At 49.5% G+C, this 19,729-nt stretch overlaps 1 protein-coding gene across 2 annotated transcripts in view; it reads right to left on the bottom strand.

Annotated features, from left to right (window-relative positions):
* The window catches only part of AGAP1 (ArfGAP with GTPase domain, ankyrin repeat and PH domain 1), a 566,367-nt gene that overhangs the window by 52,699 nt on the left and 493,939 nt on the right, over nt 1-19,729 (bottom strand). For both annotated transcript variants that reach the window (XM_068962986.1, XM_068962992.1), the window contains 3 exons: nt 12,095-12,249; nt 8,689-8,779; nt 5,468-5,690 (listed from right to left, as the gene is read on the bottom strand). In XM_068962986.1, coding sequence (XP_068819087.1) covers nt 5,468-5,690; nt 8,689-8,779; nt 12,095-12,249 — 469 coding nt within the window. The remainder of the gene's footprint in view (nt 1-5,467; nt 5,691-8,688; nt 8,780-12,094; nt 12,250-19,729) is intronic.

Genomic DNA, 19,729 nt, shown 5'->3' with positions numbered 1-19,729 from the left:
CTTGTTAATGAGGGAAGTGACATGTGGGGAGCAGATGTCACCCAACTGCAGATGGGTTCTGGTCATCACGGCAAAGTCCTTTTTTTATCCCCCCCCATGTTTCTCCCCCTGCCCATTTTCTTTTTCCTTTTTTTTTTTTTTTAAGGAAAGAAAATAGGAAAAGGTGTCAAGCATAGAGGAGCACTCAAAAGAGAAAAAACACCGACCTCAGCGGGGCCAAGAGCTGTGGAAAAATAATAAGATGAGACAATCCTGGGGCCGCGTGGGTCCACACGCTCCCCGAGGGTGCATTTGGATCAGTGCATCTTTATGCCAGAAATTTGAGCCCGAGATTACGATATTGTGATCTTAACGATCAAACCTAACGAGACAGAGACGTGGCCAAGTGGAGCTGCTTTTAATATCTCGGAGGGAGCGGTGGGGATCCAATTATTTTCAGTTTGGATACATTTCCCCTTTATCAATATCTCCATGTGCATAAATAAGATGAAAGTGGCGTTCGGAAATCAAAAGGACACGGAACTCGGATCACCGGGTGGACGGACCCGCTCGGCCCGCGAGTGTGCGGCCCGTCAGTCTCTCCCACGCAGATTCCTAACGTCCAGCCCCACGTCCTCCTCTCGGACTGACAGGGATTTTAGAGGTTAAAGACAAGAGGGGCGCCTAGGGGCGCAGGTGAACTGATAAATGATGGAACCCAGAGAAAGGATGCTTGGAGAGGGAAGGGAATGCACACCCATCTGCAAGCTGGGGTCCCTTCCGAGTGGGATCAAAGAGATGGCGGATGATTTCAGTTGGGCTCAGAGCTTTTCCCAAGGGCTCTTTCATGGAGTTGAAAATGCAAGCTCTCCACTTCCAGGTTCCTTTGATTTCCTAGACCAAATCGGCAGGCCCCCAAAGCGCCTTGTAAACAGGCTACCTGCCGTGAAATGCAAATAGCAACTGGTCCCTGCACACCCTCCCGGGCTTTGGCCAAAGCCCGCCACCTGGAGATACGAAGATGGGAGATGAAGAGAGAGCCGCTCAGTCCAGCAGAGTTCAGCTGCTGCCAAGAGGAATGCGGCTGCGGAGGGCTCTGATCGGTCCTGGTAGGACATTCTTTCCCCTGCAAGTCAATCGAAAAAGCTTCTAAGTGCAAGGGGGATGGGATCAAGAAGAAGGATCTGCCTTAAGTGATGCAGACCGGCCCCCGAGAACACCAGCACGGGGCTGAGCGTGACAGGGTGCACACAGAGGCTTGTGGAGACGGCTTCATCGTGTGCTGAGCATTTTGCTCACAAACACACAAGGGGTTCCAAGGCTCTGAGGCTACAAGATGCCCTGTATTCCAAGCTAGGCAGTTTTCTGTCTCACTCATTCACTCCAGAAAGACGCACATGACTGTTTTAATGTCTTTACCTCCGAATCGTGTCCTGACACGGGGACTGGAGCCCTGCCTGGCTGCTCCAGGCCCTGCAGGCGTCCACATGACAATGTACTGTCAGGGGCGACCACACACTCAGGTGCTGACCGGCCTGCAGACAGCAGGCTGCCCTCCCGTAAGCCCCTAACGCTGCTTCTCTCTGTTCCCACCTCGCCTCTACCTCTGCAGCCCCATTCACAATCAATATTTTAAGTGTGTGCTTAAATGGTATCAATAGCAATTAGAGGGGAATTCTGATTCCACCCCAGATGTAGTTAATTGTTACCACATCGATCTCTAACTGGCTCCTTTCTCCAAATTAAACCTCCATCACAGAGCGGGATGAAGGGCCCCCTCTCCCCTCCCACGACGATAAATTTAATATCGAATGCACCGGGGAAAAAAAATGGCAGTTGTTGCAGAATCCATCCAAAAAAAGATTTTTTTTTTCTTCCTGGGAATAATTAAAAGATGCTTTTCTTGACTAATGATCCCCTGGTTTAGGAATGGGAAGTCAATACGGCTTTGCCGCCGTCAGCTTCGATTGATCTCTGTGCTGTTCAAGTTTGAACGGCAGTTCTTGGGGCAGCTGAGAATCGCTGGAACCAATTATGAGCCGTCCGAAGCTGCCCTAATCAGGGTGCAGAGGACAGACAGCTGGCCAGAGGACCCCGCTTCCCTGTGTCCTGTGTCACCTGCATGTCTGGGTGACACCGTGCAAGGTGGTTTCAGGTTTTTTTTTTGGAGAAGGATCTGCCAGGGTCTACTTCCCCACGGTCCTGAGTGTGTGTGTGTTTGAAGGATCTGCTGTGCTCTACTCCTCCATGCTCCTGAGTGTGTGTGTGTGCGTGCATGCGTGTGTGTGCGTGCATGCGTGCGTGCATGCGTGTGTGCATGCGCGTGTGCATGCATGTGTGTGCACGTGCATGCGTGTGTGCGCGCGTGCATGCGTGCGTGCTGGGGGAGGGACAGCACATTTCTAATTATATGCCACTGTCAGAATGAATCTTCTGAACAAGACAGAATGGACGGAGCTTCTCGGGAAAACAGCTGGGCCCCTTTTCAAAGAATTAGACTGGATATATTGCACTTGGCTTTTCCTCAGATGGAGATAAAAATTTATTAAAATATTTCTTTTTAGTATTACCTTAGGGCCACATTAACAAGCCCTCCAGCTGTTTGCGCTAGTGAGCACCGCTTCTGCAGAGACAGCAAGATGGGGTGGGTGGGGGGCATATCTCTCCTGGTCTTGGGGAGGCAGGGACCAGGCCAGGCATCATTTCTCACATCGTAGGTGGAATTCCACGTGGACATTCCAGGGCAAACTTTTTAGTGTTTCTTTCTGTTTGAAGAAACTGCAGGAGGTAGTGGAGGAGGTGGGGGTCTGGGTTTTCATGATGCAATTATGTTGAGTTGTTTCTGAGTATCTGAGGCTCTCCATCTGCTCTGCCAGGACCACCGCCTTCAGACTGGTCTCCTCGCCTGTCTCCGTTTCTTCCTATGATGCTGCTGGCTGCCTCTGGTCCTCCCGGGAACAGGGAGGACAGCCATGAACACTTAAATAGCCCCAACAGCGCACCCTCTGCCCACCCCCCCAGTGAGAGTGAAACCTGCTCAGTCATGTCCGACTCTTTGCGACCCCATGGACTATACAGTCCATGGAATTCTCCAGGCCAGAATACTGGAGTGGGTAGCCATTCCCTTTTCCAGGGGAATCTTCCCAAAATAGGGATTGAACCCAGGTCTCCTGCCTTGCAGGTGGATTCTTTACCAGCTGAGCCACCAGGAAAGCCCACCCACCCTCAGAATCGCTGTTAAAGCACTGCCCCGACTCACGAGGTCTTTGCTCCATCATGGCCTTGCCCTTCCCCATTGTACTCACGGCTCCACCTCCCCAGGGCCTCCCCAGGCTTCCTTTTGCCTTCCTGTCTTTGCCTAAGCCTCCACCACATGCTCCCCACACCCCTAGGGCTGGAGAACCACCCCATGGTTCCAAGTCCAGCTCAGAAGACATTTCTCCTGAACTTCCCTGAGACCACAGACCCCTCCTGTCTCTGAATGCCACGTCCTGGCATCTTTGGCGGGCTCTGAACACACACACCCATCACTGCAGACCTAAAGTCATCACCTGGCGACCACTTCTGTTTTATGAGGAGGCACTTGATGAATATTTGCTGAGTTTAATTAAAACTACAACTCCCTGGGAGAATGACCAAAGGCACAGTCAATTCTCAGACATGTTTTATCTTCTTAAGAGTTGAACAGAATTTAGAAAGTCCAAAGTTATGTTGGGCAAGACCACATAAGCATACCATCCTCACCATAGGAAGTTCACGACAACGACCCCACCTGTGAGAAAGGAAGACTCAAATGTCTGTAAACTGTAAAGATACAATATATATAATCCTGCACAGAAGGGGAAGTCACGCACTCAGGAACTTAATTACAACCCTCAAGACAGAGTAACAAAATACTCTTACACACAGTCTTCACTTATGAAGATGAAACTATTACAAAATATTTCCCAGTTAAACACGTAATCTACATCTCTGTTTCTAATCATTCTAAACAGTTTCTAGTTATGACAGATGGAAAAACAAACTCTTCTAATTCATGGTATTAAAAGTAGCACACATGCTCCTTTCACATACAAACAGTGATGTATAAACTAATCTTTTCCCAGCTTACTTCAGTGTTTTCTGCATTCACACATTAAGCTCAATCCAATTTTCGATCACTTTTCTTTTTCAGATTAACTACCCTCTAGGGAAACTACATGTATGGAAAAATACATATTAAAACATGAACTAATCTTTGAAGAATGGCCCTAGTGGATGAGCCAGCAGATTTCCATATTAGCGTTATATCAAAATTTAAAAACTGTAGAAGTGCATCATGTCTTCAGTTTGTAGGACCGTCGCCCACATGGCATATTACACGACGTAACTTCTGTAAGAGCTCGTAGCGCCGAGCTGAGAGGTTTTAAGCAGAGAGACGCCACGCACCTTCCAGTCCCCCACCCCCTTTCCACAGAGCGTCTAATACGGAGAGTAGAGTGAATGACACCAGCTTCATTCTCGCAAGTGAACCGAAGGGGGCCCCCCAAATTCATTTTCCAGTGTTGATGAAGCCCACCAACCTGCCACACCATTGCTGCTTATTGACAGAAACCGACTTCTTACCCCTCGCGTGGGGCCCACCCACAGACGGACACCCAGGTTTCCTTGTCTGATCACTGGCAAAACACCTCAGCGCTGGCACTGGGAGACCCAGCCTCCCCCTCCACCGTGCACACACCTGAGGCGTGAAGGCTGCGCCCACCCACCACACCTCCGCTTCAGACGCCACAACGTGCCTACTCAGAACAGCCTCAGAGACGGGACGGTCCACCCTGCCTCCGTGAAAGAGGCTTTCTCAGAAGACGCGCCATTTTATCACCTCTTAGGTGCATTAAATATGCATGTGTACTCAAAAACGGCTTATAATTGCTGTAAATGAAAAATGAGAGACAGAATGGGCTCAAAATAAATGCGTTTTTTACACTGGGTAACAATTAACACTAATGAGCAGCCACCACACGTTACGTACGCCAAACTTGGTTGATTAAATGTGCTAGGAATACAGTTTAGAAAATAAAATATGTTTGGTTACTATCAACTCACTTAGTGGGAGGTCAGAGGGGAGTGGAGCCAATGGAATAGATGCTTATCAAAGACATAAGAATAACAAAATCAAAAGAATCCCAAATTCCATAATTAGTGTTAACAGCACAGCTTATGCTTACTAGAAATGTATTAATTAAAGTGATATATTCATCAGGTTAGAAGCTTAACACGTCTCTAAGAGAGGGAGAGGAATCCCCAAAGTGTAAAAACAAACATGAAAAATTAAGGAGTTTGAATTATCCACGTCTGTGGAAGACCAATTTTAAACACAGACATTTTGGCTGGGTTATCAGCCTTCCCACGGGTGCCCGGGGCAGTTCTCGCGGTGGCTGTCGCTAAGGTCACTCCCAGTTTTGTTGAGCAGAAGGCCGCGTGAGCACCCGCCTCCCCGCACCCCTACCTTGTGGAGTCCAGCGAGGGCTTCGTCCGCCCCTGGGTGCTCTCCTCCCAGACGCTGTTGGCCAGCTCGTTCCCGATGGACGACATCACCTTGATGAGCTCAATAGGCCAGTCGTCGAGGTCCAGAGACCGGACTCGAGAGAGGTGGGTGCCGAGATTCCGGTGGATCCCTGAGCACTCGATACACATGAGGGCTCCCAAGTTCAGACTGGCCCAGTTGGGATCTGCAGGCGGAGGAAGGGGACGCCAGATGCAACTGGACCGCAATCACTCACTCCCAAGGCCCTTGGATCTCAAGAGCGAAACGGCTAGCCAGACTTCCCACTCCAGCAGTCCCTCCTCCGAGTCAGGGCCTTAAACATGCTCCCTTGGACACCACTTGGAACTGTCTTAGGCGTCTCAGAAGGTCTGACATGATGGCAGCAACTTTCAAACATCTAAGGCTTTGGCCAAGGCCTTAGAATTTCCCACACAATAAACAACTGAAAGCATGGGTTTGGAGAGAAAAAAACGCACGTTTGGGTACTTCCGCAGATTTCCCTGGTGGCTCAGGCAGCAAAGAATCTGCCTACAAGGCAGAAGACCCAGGTTCGGCCCCTGGGTCGGGAAGATCCCCTGGAGAAGGGAATGGCAACCTGCTCCAATATTCTTGTCTGGGAAATCCCATGGACAGAGGAGCTTCGTGGGCTACAGTCCAGGGGTCGCAGAGAGTTAGTCATGACTGAATGACTAACACACACAGTGGGCAAACCCCTTGAGCAAGCAGACACACAGGGAAATGGAATGAGGCATGGCTTGGTGTCTCTTGTGGATGGCTGCTGACGCAGGGAAAGAGAAGGAAAGAGAGGGACAGCTGGTCATTCCCAAAGCTACAGTGTCCCCGGTAATCTCTTGCACCCGGGGCACATCAACGTTCTTAGTGGCATGGTGGGTGTGCTCGCAAACTTCAAAGATGAAAGAGAGGCTCACCACAATGAGAACGTCTGACTCTCAGTGATCTTATTGAGGGGCAACCAACCAAGCAGTTCCCATTTCTCCATCCTTCACTGCTGGCAAGTTGGTTAGGTTCCTGCTCAGCACCGTCAACCCTGACTCACAGAACAAATCGGAACAGGCTTTGGGCTGCAACACGGCACCATGAACATCACATGAGTCCAGGGAACAGCCCTGGGGCGCCTGGTGTGGAACCGGCGGGACTGGTCAGGAGACTGAGGACTCAGGCCCAGGGCCGGCCTCATGCTAGAATCAACAGCTGAGGACCCAGGCCCAGGGCCAGCCTCGTGCTAGAATCACCAGCTGATTCCCAAAGATGGGGCTGACCTTGACGGTCAATGGCTTTCACCACTGACAGAAGCAAATAAGGCTTAAATCATCCAGGAATAATCAATACCTTACTCCAGGTAGACTTGAAGAGTCACCAAAAAAAAAAACCAGGTAACTGACATCATATTTATCTGGAATCATTCTATAAATGGCAAATGACTGGGAGGGACTTTATGTTAATTCAACAGAAATCAGCCAGCTATTTATTTAATATTCAACATAGCAAGGCAGGAAGGGGGTGGGGACCATGTGGTGGTGGGGCGGGGGGGGACACAAGAGAAGAGGGGTCTGTGACTTCAGAGATGGTCTTGGTGGGGGAAAAGAAGCAAATGCCTGCAAAAATAACAATAATGATGACACATAAAAAACCAAACGGCTTTGCCACTGTGTCATTGCTCATGTCCCTGACCTCAGTCCCTCAGCCTTCCCCTTGTCTTCTGAGAAAACAAAGCAGGTTGACCTAACAGCTTAGATTAAATCCTGCTCCGTGACCAGCTCTTTGGTGACCTGGGATGTCTAACTTGACTCTTTGGATTGTTCCTGTCCCTTTGGGAGTGGGACCCACTATAGCACCAACTATTACAGTCACAAGAATTAAGAGACAGTGCCTGGCAGGATTGGCACTGAGAGAGAACATGTTTAAGAAGTGGTATCTTGATATCATTGAGAGATATCAATCCTGATATCTCTCAGGATTGCCTGAGAGATAACGTGTTTAAGAAGTGGAAGCTTAGGATCGCTTTTCTCTCTACACTTGTCAAATGTGGCCTCACTCTAAACCAACTGGCCCCGGAGCCTCCCCTGAACCAGTCTCTCCTTCCCACCCCCCGTCCCCAGCCTGGGCACTCGCCCGCCTGGCCCACTCCCAGAAAACTCTCTCGCCCTCCAATTGGCCACACACCGTGAAGCCCGTGAGCCATGGAATATTCCCTTTAAAGGGGTCTTCCAGATGGTGGTGGAAACCGTCACGGACATGTCTCCTAATGGAGGTTCTGAGAGTAATCAGAGTTTGTGCTTTTAAAGACCTCTGACAAAAACACACTTCGTGTGATGACTTCTCTCTAACTTCATGGCATGACGCGGCTTGAAAGTACAAGTTAAAAATTCAAACAAAAGAAGACGCTTTAGAAAAGTCCCTCCAGGAACGAGCAGAAGAGACCTCTTCTGTCTCCTGGAGGCCACAGGCTTGGCCTCACTGTCCTGCTCTTAGCTGCCCCGCCGGCTGGCGTGGGCTCTCTACCAGGCGGGCTCTCCCCTTCTCTTTGATGTGTGACAGTCCCGAGTTCTTCCTGTGAAGTCACCCAAATCCTACCTGAGCAGCAGCTGCCCTCTCCCTGAACAAGCCAGAGCTGCTCAGCCGTGCGTCCTGCCGCCGCCCTGGCTCCCAGCGACTCCCTCCCCGCCTGCTGCAGCCCGGCCCACCTTCTGCACCAAGTCTGCACAGCGTGTCCCCTGGGTGCTGGACACGGCGCAGCATCTGGGCAGCTGACCGAACCCCAGCACTCGTGGTGTGATTGTGGCTCATGGGGTTGCCAAGAGGCATAAGCAGGCCTCGTGAGAAGCCAGAATGGAAATGAATACAAAGAAGCATACGCATAGGGACAACTGAGTCACTTTGCTATATGGCAGAAATTAACACAACACTGTAAATCAACTATACTTCATCTAATTAAAAAAAAAGAGAGAGAGACAGAAATACTTATGGTGCCATCAGAGAGGCTTCTGTGCTAAGGGCACTGTGTTAAAGTCCAAACAAAAGCATGCCAAGGCCTTCCGTGCCATTAATTCATGCAATACACCTTCCATAGCAGATGACAGACCAGCGTCTGCGGGGGCTGCGTCCGCCCAGCCCGCCTCCCTCTGTCCAGGGCGAAGCCCCCCGCCCTTGCGCATACTCACTCTGGGTCTCGCAGTCCACGCAGTGGGAGTTCCCGCGGATGTTCCGTATCGACTGCAAGGCCATGGCCTCACTCTGGCTGGTCAGCCGGGACTGGGCACAGAGGGAGACGTATAAACGGAAGACGTGAGACCCCTGACGTAAGTGTCCATGACTGCTAAATAACACCCGGGAATCAGCGGTGGATCGTGAGCAAACACAACACGAGGTCAGGCTCCAAAACGGGTCTCCTCTCTAGATGTCTTTGGGCTTCCCAGGTGGTGCTAGTGGGAAAGAACCTGCTCGCCAACGCAGGAGATGCAAGAGATGTGGGATTTCGGTCCCTGGGTCGGGAAGATCCCCTGGAGGAGGAAGTGGCAACCCACTGCAGGATTCCTGCCTGGGAGATCCACGGACAGAGGAGCCTGGCGGGCTACAGTCCACGGGGCTGCAAAGAGTCAGACACAATGGAGCAGCTGAGCCCAGCACACTAGATGTCTCTGGGATGGAGCCCAGCTGATGAAACGCCCATCAGGAGCACGTGGTGAGACGCCACGGATGAGAGACTTGGTGCCCAAGACATGCCTGGTGGTTCCTCGTCAGGAGACCACGCCCCCTTCACACTCTGCGCCTCGGGGACTCACTTCCCATTTCCCGTTCGGCCAGTTGTCACAGCAGCAAGGCCACTGTGCAGTGGGGGGAGGGGACTGTGTGGGTGGCTGGGGGCACTTATGCTTCAACACAAACCTTCATCGTCTTTTCTGAGAAAGTCACAAAGTACAGAGGGGAAAAGAACAACATAAAATGATAAACTATCATCGTTAGGTTTTATTAATATTTTGATATCTATTCTTCTAGGCTATTTTTTTTGAAAAAAGCACATGTATAGAAACAGAAGTGCTTTAAAAAAAAAAAAAAGCCAGCACAGTATATGTTACTTTGGAATCTGTCTAATGTCATAGCATCATCTCTCAATGGCATCATGTAACCTCTGGCATCATTTTAATTCATTTATTTATTGATGTGATGAATATCCAGAAGTTTTATTTTTTATATTTTAGAATTTGATTTCGGAAGGTAGCTATTACCTATGTTACTGATTTTCAGTCTTTCGGCACCAAGACTTCTTAGAGAAAGTGTCATAATAACTCTGGCATCATTTTAAACGACTGCGTAATATTCCACTTATGATGGCTTATTTATGAAGCTTTCTTTGATGGGAATTTAGGCTGTCCCCAGCTTTCCTCTACTATCAAGAGTGCTGTGAGGCACATGTTTCCTGCCACAACTTTACACAAATTCATGATCATTTACTAAAGATGAATTTTTCAAAATAGAGGTGGCCGGTAAAAGGATGTACCTTTTAAGGATTTTAAGGCTCGTGATGGATACATTTAATACAATGGTCAAAGCCAAATAAATTCCAGAGGACACTTGGAATAAGCTTGATGTTTGTGTAAAAATTATTCATAAATTGAAGCATTGTTATGTCAAATTGTTTGCAGTTAAATAATTGATAGCTGACCACTTAATCACAAACTACAATTTAATAATTGCTACCATCAGAGTAGCATAATACATCATTCTGTATTATGGGAATAAATGTAAATAAATATAAAGGGAATAAAACCCTTTGCTTAGATGCCCAAATATTCAAAGTGTGTTGTACAGTTTCTGTTGGCGTGTGTGTGTGTGTGTGTGTGTGTGTGTATGAGTGTGTGACTGCCTCTGTCTACCTTTATAATCTCTTGGATTGCCACCAACTGATTATCCCCGGGCAGCTAGCATACCTCACAGCCCATTCTTTTCCCCTCCAGCTGTTCCTTGTGGATATTATTTCCATGCTGTACACCTGCACACCTGGTCAGCAAATGCCCAAGGTGAACGGGTACAAGTCTGCCTTTGTCTGTGCCCAGCAAGTCCTCCTAGGAGTGGTGCCCGACTGAGAGGGCACACGTCCAGGGAGAGGGAAAGGGCAGCATCTGAAGGCTGGTGTTTACATCAGGCCCAAAGGTGATGCTGGCCATGTCCACAGAGCAGGGAGCTGGGAGGAGACTGGCAAGGCTGTGAAACAGAAGAGGCCAACGCTGTCCTCCACCTTCCTGAGTCTGATCACCGGGCATGGATTCAGAGTCCGACTTGATATACTGTGATTTTATGCAAAATTTGGAGATGCGTTTTGTCTGTTCAGCCAATTCCTGTTCTGAAACCAGATTCCTGAGCTTTGTGGGTGACACGTGCCTTTGGTCCCCATTAACAGAAGACCCGGAAGCATCCTGAGTTTGCTTCAGAAGCCACATCTGCGGCCATGACTTGAATAAAGCCAAGGTGCTCAGAAGTGAAAGGCCCCGGCTCTCCCCACTGTGGGTATAAAGCTTCTTTTAAAAAGAGAGGCAAATTACATTATAATAATAATGACTGTGGTCTGGTTTACCCTGGTTAAAGAGGGTAATAAAAATAGATACTCCATCTTTCTGAAAGAGAGACTCCCTTCTTAATGACAAAGCTGAACATAAATCATTGGCAGAAATTTCTTTAAATGGTTACAAATGAAATTGCAGGTTGAGAGGCCATGCTCTTTCTCCTGGTTTCTAGCTGTTCACAGTCTAAAAAAATAAAAATGCTCTCTAAGATGTTAGTGTCCCAGAGAAGGGGTTTAAAATATCCAAGCACAAAAACAATGATTTTTGAAGGAATACTCTGATTGGAAGAAGGAAACAAGAAAAATGACCTTTGTATAAGGACTAGTATGGGGCACTAATCCAGAAAATGCAGGTTAAAACCTATTTCTCCTGGCTAAACAAACGCAAAAGAATTGACTCTAACTGAATACAGATACATACCAGGCTTTATCAACGGAATTTAGAAAACGGATATTTTATCTTCCCTGAACTCACTGCACACTCATATACATGCATGCACTTTTCATCGAAGACAGTACCAAGGGACAGTTTCCTAACTTGACATGGATATGAATGGGGCGGGGGGAGGCGGGTGGCGTTTGTGAGAATGGAACAGGGCTTCTTTTTAAACCAGCACTTCTTTTCCTGAGGGTATTCTGCCTAAAAACAACAAAAACGGATATGGACACATAAGCCACGAGGATCCAAAAGATTCTATCCTCTGCAATCAAAGGTCGCTACTTTACATTTGGGATGACTTTGAGAGAGAAAAAGATTTAGAACAGGGTACTCTGCCATGCACTTGAGCTAAGACACTAATATGTGATACAGGACACGCATCGACACAGTGTTGCATTATCTCCTTGATCATTTCCCTTTCTGCTTGGAAAATGTGAAGGTTTCGGGCCACCTCGGCCTCACAGGATGTACCCCGGCCCCCGCCCCCGTCTGTTTCCCTTTCAGGATCAGTGGCTCCTGGTTTCTAGGGGTGGGGTGGGGGCCTGGGGGAGGCTGCTCCGGGTCTTACCTTGTTCTTGCTGCTCTCGCACGACTGCAAGCTGGCGAGGATTTGGCTCTCAATGGCCTGGACCCACGCGTCTCGTTCCTCATATGTGGTGGCTTCAAAGTGCCACGTCTGGCCAGTGAGGGACACAATGATAAACTCAAAGTTTTCCTCTTGCTCTGAAACAGAGAAGAGTGGTGGGGATGAAGAGTTTAGCTTTCATGAGACTGAGGCCCCTCCGCCAAGTCCCCGGTCATGAAAGGGCCTTCGGGTTCAATCACACCTGCATGGGGCCGCGGGCACACACAGGACCGGCCGCCCCGCCGCGGAGATCTGAACCCGCACACCTCCACACACTCCGGATTCGGTTCCTAAAGCCAGCGTGGCTTAGCTGGGTTTCAATCAATGCTCAGGGGAGGAGGAAAAAGGAAAACCAGCGTGTGATGTCAGCGCCTCTGCGCTGGGCACAGATGAAGCGACTCGGGGATATTGTATTGTAACTGGTGTTCTTGATATCATAAGTCGGTGCTGGGCTCTGAAATTGACAGCGGGCTGAAAATCAAGTGAACCCTGCTCATCTCAGGGTGCAATTTAATTTCTTTATAAGCACCTGGCCCCGATCCACAGATACCACCAGAGCAAAGAGGGAGGCCTCGAGGGCGCCTGTCATTTTAGGGCAGAAGACTAGTTTCGGTGGGGAGACTCAGGCTGAAGAGCGAGCACAATACCAGGTGATCTGAAGGGGCACCTCGTGGACCAGGAAGAGGGGCCTCGATGTTCAAATTCCTGCCCCGCCACCTGGCACGCGGGAGTCTGGACGAGTTCTCTACATTTCCTCACCCTCACAATGGGGGCGACCCATCTTCTTCAGCGCATTTTCCACCAGCTAAATGATGTGCACAACTCAGGCCCACAGGGGTCTGGGCCACGGGACACCCCCCATGGCGCTGGTGCACGTCTCTGCCCTCATCTACCCTCCTGCCTCAGACACAAAGCAAAAGGCAGAGGAGGCACCGTGTGCAGGCCGCACAGCCAGCTGCAGGGAACCGTGCAGACGTCTGCACGTGGGCTTCCAGGCACCACGTCTCAGACAAGCAGTAGTGTCCCATCGCTGGCTGCTGGACGGCGTGGTGCCACCATCTCCCGGGCGGGCGGTCGTTATCCATAATGCAAATGACCCAGTGCCCACCTGGCGGGCTGCTGCTCCAGTCTGTTGCCTCTGACACCCACACGTGGCCTTTCTTTCTGCTCACATCTGACAAACCTCTGTCTGCCACACGCCTGGCTCCTTCAGCCTGTGTCCTCATGGCCTCTGACCTCTGACCTCCGAGGGATCCCTACTGTCCGGGCTGGCCCCGCCCCTTCTCAGGGCCCCACCCCTTCTCAAGGCCCTGCTTCACTGGGAGCCCATCAGCCTCTGACACGAGGATGCTCCCTCGGCCTCCGAAGCACCTGCAGGCCTCTCTCCACCTCCCCTTTGGTCTCAGAAGAGAGGCAGCTCTTACTCCTGTGACTGAGAGACCCTCTCACCCGACCTCACTGATCCCAGGCAGGTGGGGACCAAACGCTCGTGTCTGTATCGGCTACACCATACCCGGGGCTGGGGGACCGCTTCCCTAGACAAACACCAATTGCCACAGAAACAGCCACGCCGCCTTTTCACGGAGTCTTTATGTATTCTGATGGCAACCCTATCATGTTCTACTCAGCATCAGCATCGCTGCTCTTTCAGAGTTTAACCTGCTGGTGGGGGAGGCCTCAGTCCGTGGATCCTGCTCTGAACAGCTGGTGAAGGTGGTTTAGGGCCTCCCCCAGTCATGCTTCTCGGACAAGAGGACCCATGACCCCCATCAGCTTCTCACACGTCTGTGACCCTCCCTCCCGGCAACTGTTCAGAGATCCTGTGACGACGGTGCTTTGTGGCAGTGTGGAAAAGCGCTGGCACAAAAGGAGCAGGTTGCAGGCCCGCCCCTCAAAAGGGGCCCAAATTGGGCATCAAGTGGAGCAGACCCAGGACAGCTCAGTGAAGGGGCTGAACAAGAGGGTCCATGAAGCGGAAGGGGAAGGGCGGCTGGGATGCAACCGGACATCCAGAGCTGGGAGAACTCTCTTCCAAGAGCCAGAGTGGAATCAAGATATTTTCATATAAAAACGGAAAGAGCCAATGACTGAGCGCCCTTCCCGAAAGGAGCTGTAGAATTCTGAAGATTCTGCAAAGGTTTGAGCCAGACGGGTTGGTGAGCAAATGCACGGATACATATGTAGATACATCTAAACAAAAATGATACCAAATGCTAATTCTCTTATCATGTCTAATTTGGGGAAAGTACCCAATTCTAGAGAAATTAAAGTGGAGATGGGGACCCAGGAGTGAAAATGCCCTAAGATTTTGCACTGTTACCCAGGAGAGTTAAGGACTAACTTTAGACCTTGGTAAATTAGACACACATGAGAAAATCCCAGGGTTCACCTCTATGAGAAAAGAAGTAGTATGTATGACTCCCTAACAAAGAAGATGGAAATTTAAAATACTAAAATCTTTTATCAAACTAGGAATAGAAGGGAATCCTCTTTCCGTGGACAAAGAGTAGCTATGCAAACCCAAAGAACATTATTCTTAAGGATGAAATGTTAGAAGTAGTCATCTCACATCAGTTAAAGGAAACCCCAAGGAATCTACGAATGACGAGAAATTATACTCGCAGTTAGTAAATGGGCAAGATAGAGGACCAATATAATGGCGCATTCATTGCATTTCTATATACAAGGATCTAACAGAAATCGTATTTAGATGTACCTGTTTATAAATTCACTTGTTTTACCTGTGAGGGGAGGGAAGGAGAGATACAAAGAAATGTGAATGAGCCAAACAGTTCCCTAAAAGTCACACTACGGAGGGTGACTTGGGACCTGTCGTCATGGTAACTGGTGGGAAAGAGAGGCTCTCACACCGCATTTAAGGGGATGAATTAACTCAAGAGCATGAGTGGCCAGAGAGGTTTCACTCGTCTCTGGAAGATGAAACCCTGGGTGGTCCACTAGTGATAATGTAACACCAGAAAGGCTCAAAAGAGCAAACGGAAGCAGGGCGTCCCGTGGCCCGAGCCTGGTTGACAGCAGCTCATGAGAAAAGGCTGGGATTGGAAAGGTAGCCGCAGGAACATGCCTGGATGATCCTGAAAAGCAAAGCCACGTTTCACGTCATAATTGAGAACCCACTGTGCAAACACCCCAACTTGATTCATCTGACACAGTGTCCTTTTGAGAGGGGGCATTCAGTGGGGTGACTGTCAAGCCAGAAAGGCACAGAGTTAATTATATGAACCATGAACACAGGAATCAGAACCCACAGTCCCAATACTTGGGTGACCGAGAGAGCCTCAGCCATAAGCGGCAGTGGCTGTGACTGTCCATGAGCGCGTTGTGTCTCTAGGGTATGAAGCGTGTTCTTGGGCCCTGAGCTCTCAGCCACAGGCAGGTATGAGTTGGGACTTGGGGTCAAGGCGTTTCACTCCAGAGTAGCTCACTAGGCAGTGAAACACTGACCAGATGTTTTTATGGGCATTTTTTCTTGTTTTAACCGAATGGCTTGGCCTCGTCCTGGAGAGGCAAGGGGACGTGCCTTTAAGTCTTGTCCGTGGGGGATCAGGCCACAGCTCTGGAATAAAGACGCCTTGGGTGGTGCCTGTGTTACTGGGATGGCCTCTCCCCAGTGGGCCATGCTCTGGGGCTCCTTGCTGAGCTGTGGATGTGGACATCTGGGCGACCTGGAGGACGGGGCCCAACTCAGCATGGAGAAGACGGGGAGGAGGATGGGATGGACCACCCCGTGCCATCTCAGTGCAGCAGCAGCCCAGCCTTCTTTAGGATTTCAGGCCCTGGTGAAGATGTCTTTATACAGAGCCGGTCAGCTAAGCGAACTCACTTCCTGAGGAAGGGGTTAAATCTGTGCACGGAGTTTAGTTTCAATCACTCTATGCCAGCAGCATCCATGGACCCGAAGCTTATGCTGATGGCTTCGTGTTTCCCTGGATACTGCTGGTATGTGGCTGTTTTTCTTTTTGAGGGAGGTTAATATGTTGAAAGTTGCTCAGTTGTGTCTAACTCTTCACGATCCTGTGGACTGCAGCCCGCCAGGCTCCTCTGTCCATGGAATTCTCCAGGCCAGAGTACTGGAGTGGGTAGCCAATTCCTTCTCCAGGGGATCTTCCCGACCCAGGGATTGAACCGAGGTCTCCTGCCTTGCAGGTGGATTCTTTACCAGCTGAGCCGCCACAGAAGCCCAGTATGCTGACTCCCCTGATGGGGTAGGGGTAAAGAATCCACCGGCCAATGCAGGAGGTGTGGGTTCAATCCCTGGGTCGGGAAGGTACCCCGGAGAAAGAAATGGCAACAACCCTCTCCAGTGTTCTTGCCTGGGAAATCCCATGGACAGAGGAGCCTGGCGGGCTGCAGTCCATGAGGTCGAAGTGGGTTGGACACGACTCAGCGACTAAACAACAATAATGTGTCAACACTTACAGATACAGTTAGAGTTTTCAGAACTGAATTATATCTGCATTATGACTTTCCTTTGCCTCCCAAGATTTAAAAAAAAGTAAGAAAAAGGATTATAGAACAGTTACATTTTAAATCATGCTACATATGACTTTCATGAAGGGATGCTTGTTTCTTTGTAGTGAATCTACCGCATGGAATAATAAATATGAAAATAATACTACTGGGCTCCACGTTTGTGTCAGGAACCACACTAGGACTTCCTCGGCATCATCTCATTTACTCTGATTACTTTCTTCTCTCAAGGTGGCCAGCACTGCTTTGTTTCTTAAGAACAAACAAACATTAAAAAAAATTCCTCCTAGGGTATTCAGTGGGAGGTGGAGGGGTCTCCCTACTTCCAAGTGAATTTTTCTGTTATTTTTCCCTCACTCTTGATATCAGAACTTTTAAAGGTAATTTTCCCAGAAACTCCTAATCACTAGTGTTATATTTCTCTTTTCTCGTGTTTTAAAATTATTATTATATTTAAAATTTTGGGGCTGCACTGCTTGGCATGCAGGGTCCCAGCTCTCCCCTACCCACACTGGGATCGAACCTGTGTCCTCGTCTTGGGAGGCCGAAGTCTCAACCGCTGGACCACCAGGGAATTCCCAGTGTCACATTTCTTTTTAACTCGTCACCTCTGGAGAGTGCTGGGGACACGTGGCTGTGGATGTGGCAGTCATCAGCTGGGGACGTGCTAGCTGCCATCTTCTTACACATCCTGCTCCGGAGCCAGCGATCGGTCCACACGGGGAGGAGTGATGCGCCCACAGACACCAGGACAGTCAGAGCCGGGGATGCTCGTGGCCACTCTGGTCTGTGCTAGTGGGGGACACGTCAACCAACTGCTCTTATCCAGCTCGGGGCAAAAGAACTCCTTTCTTCTCACCTGGGACCTGACAAGATGCAGCCCACGGTTATCCACGGGCGGGAGACCCTCTGCTGTCGAGGCCGCTACCTGTGGACAGGTGAGAACGCTGCTGGCCAGCAGAGGGAAGCAGGAGTGGCATGGACCCAAAGCCTGCCAGGTCCCCGGGTCCCTGCAGCTGGCTCCAGCCACCTGTCCTACAATTGGTTTGGACAAGCGAATCCATTCTCCTCCCTCCCTTTTTTTTCCCCTGCCTAAATCCATTTAAATTTCCATCACTTCCAAACCCAGTCCTGATGAGTCCAGTGGAGAAAAGATCTGTTTCTAATGGGAGCCTCTGCGCTGCTGCCTGGTCAGCATCTTCTTAGGTCAGCACGTGGTAGACTTCTAGAGTTACTCCTGGCTTGTATTTCCATACCATGCAGCTGACACTCATTAAGTAAACAGTAGATCTAGGGACCTAAATACTAAATATTACCCCTGCACCCGTGTGGACAGAACATTCACAAGCTCCTCCCCACATTGAAACAGGACTTCTATCAGATGACACAGCCCTATTCCAACCACCAGTGGACCAGAAGGACCCCCTCACATCCCTGAAGCGACTCTGGGATGCTATTTTAGTATTTGCAACCACATAAAAAAAAATAAAAATAAAAATAATTGGCGGTGAGAGGCCAGTGAGTCAGAAAGAGCACTCCTCTCCAACGTCACCCTCATTTAAAAAGGTGAAGAATGAGAAGGCTGGTTCTCAGTGGCTGCGTTTCAAGCGTTTTCGTGTCATTACTACAAACCGCCTCTTCGTGACCATTACAGCGGCTTATATTTAATTCATTTTGTAAATATAGAATTCAGCCTGTAGAAATTCCTGACGACATCTAAGGGACAGGCTGTCTCGCAGCCTTAGATACACAGGTGATCATGAAAATTCAACCCCCTGGTCCCCTGGTCGTGAAAAAAAAAAAAAAAAATCAAAGCCCGCCACACCCAGAGCCCGAAAAGAAAGAACGGTGTTGTCTCACAGTGTGACATTCCAGGGCTTAGCGCTTTCATAAAGTTCTGTGATTAGGCTCACAGGGATTTAAACAGCTTTCTGTGTTTAACAGTTAGCTGTGGAAAGTCCACTATAATACTATTTTAGCACCATGAACCTGTCGAAACCAACCTGCCCAATTATTCCAAACGACATTAATAACACCGGATATTACACTAATTGCGTCCAGTTTCTATGCAGACGAGGCCCCGTGGGGCTCATTTCGCCTCCTTAGGGGCAAGCAACTCAGCCATCAGACTGATTTCACAAGAAATCCCTCCTCATTACACAAGTCCGGGCTGTCAAACTTTTTTTTTTTTAAAGGTTAATGGGCCAATCAGTCATCAATTATTTTTGCGGAATCTTAGCAGGCAAAGGGTTAAAGGGCTAAAGGCAGCTGCAACTGATTTCCACTTGGAGGCTGTTTTCAACAGGGCACACCTGACGAGCATGCCTTTTGGGGAGTGGGTGGGTGAAAGGCGAGACGGACGGAAGCGTGACTCCTGTTTCGAGGGGTCGGAGATCCATCTCGAGCTGCCCACTAGGAGAACAAGGGCCCTGTGCTTCTGCAGAGGCCGAGAGGGTCCGGACCCTCTTGCTCGTCGGATGCACAGTGGCTTAGAAGGGCCTGCGAGATGCACGTGTACTGTGTATGGTGATGCTGAATAGATCAGTTTCTCTTCTGCATTTGTAGGACTCAAGGTGTCTGCAGACATCACTCATTCCACGTTCTTCACTGGCCAGGTGAGGAATCTGGTCCGTGTTTCCCAGCTCCCCTACAAACCTGGAACCTAGACCCCGATGTCCCTTTCTATGCATGAGGCTAAGTGTCCTACTGAATATAGTTAACGGCAAATACATGATGAAAACCTGCTATTTTAATGGTGCAGAGTTGACAGCGTCCAGGATGGAAGGACCATGTGTCCACCGGTAGAGGTGGCCAAAGAGTCAAGGTGCCACCAACTCCAGAGGCTTTTTGACGGTCACCCTTTCAAAGTGCCCTGACCACTGGGTAGCCAAGGCTCGTGGGGAAACTGCCGTCCTCTGTGCTTGTGACGTCTGTTGTCAGAATTGGGACTTTCGTGTTAGGGTTCAGCACAGTACCCTGATGACTGTGTTAACAGCAAGGCAAACCCCTGGTCACGCACTTTTTCTCCTGAACAGATTTTGCAATGGGATTCTCCCTGCTCCTTCCTCCTTTTAACTTTCTGTACTA

The sequence above is a fragment of the Capricornis sumatraensis genome, chromosome 2, assembly GCF_032405125.1.
Source record: "Capricornis sumatraensis isolate serow.1 chromosome 2, serow.2, whole genome shotgun sequence".
Lineage (NCBI taxonomy): Eukaryota > Metazoa > Chordata > Mammalia > Artiodactyla > Bovidae > Capricornis > Capricornis sumatraensis.
The sequence above is the reverse complement of the archived record's forward strand: the minus strand, read 5'-3'. Positions and strand labels throughout refer to the sequence as shown.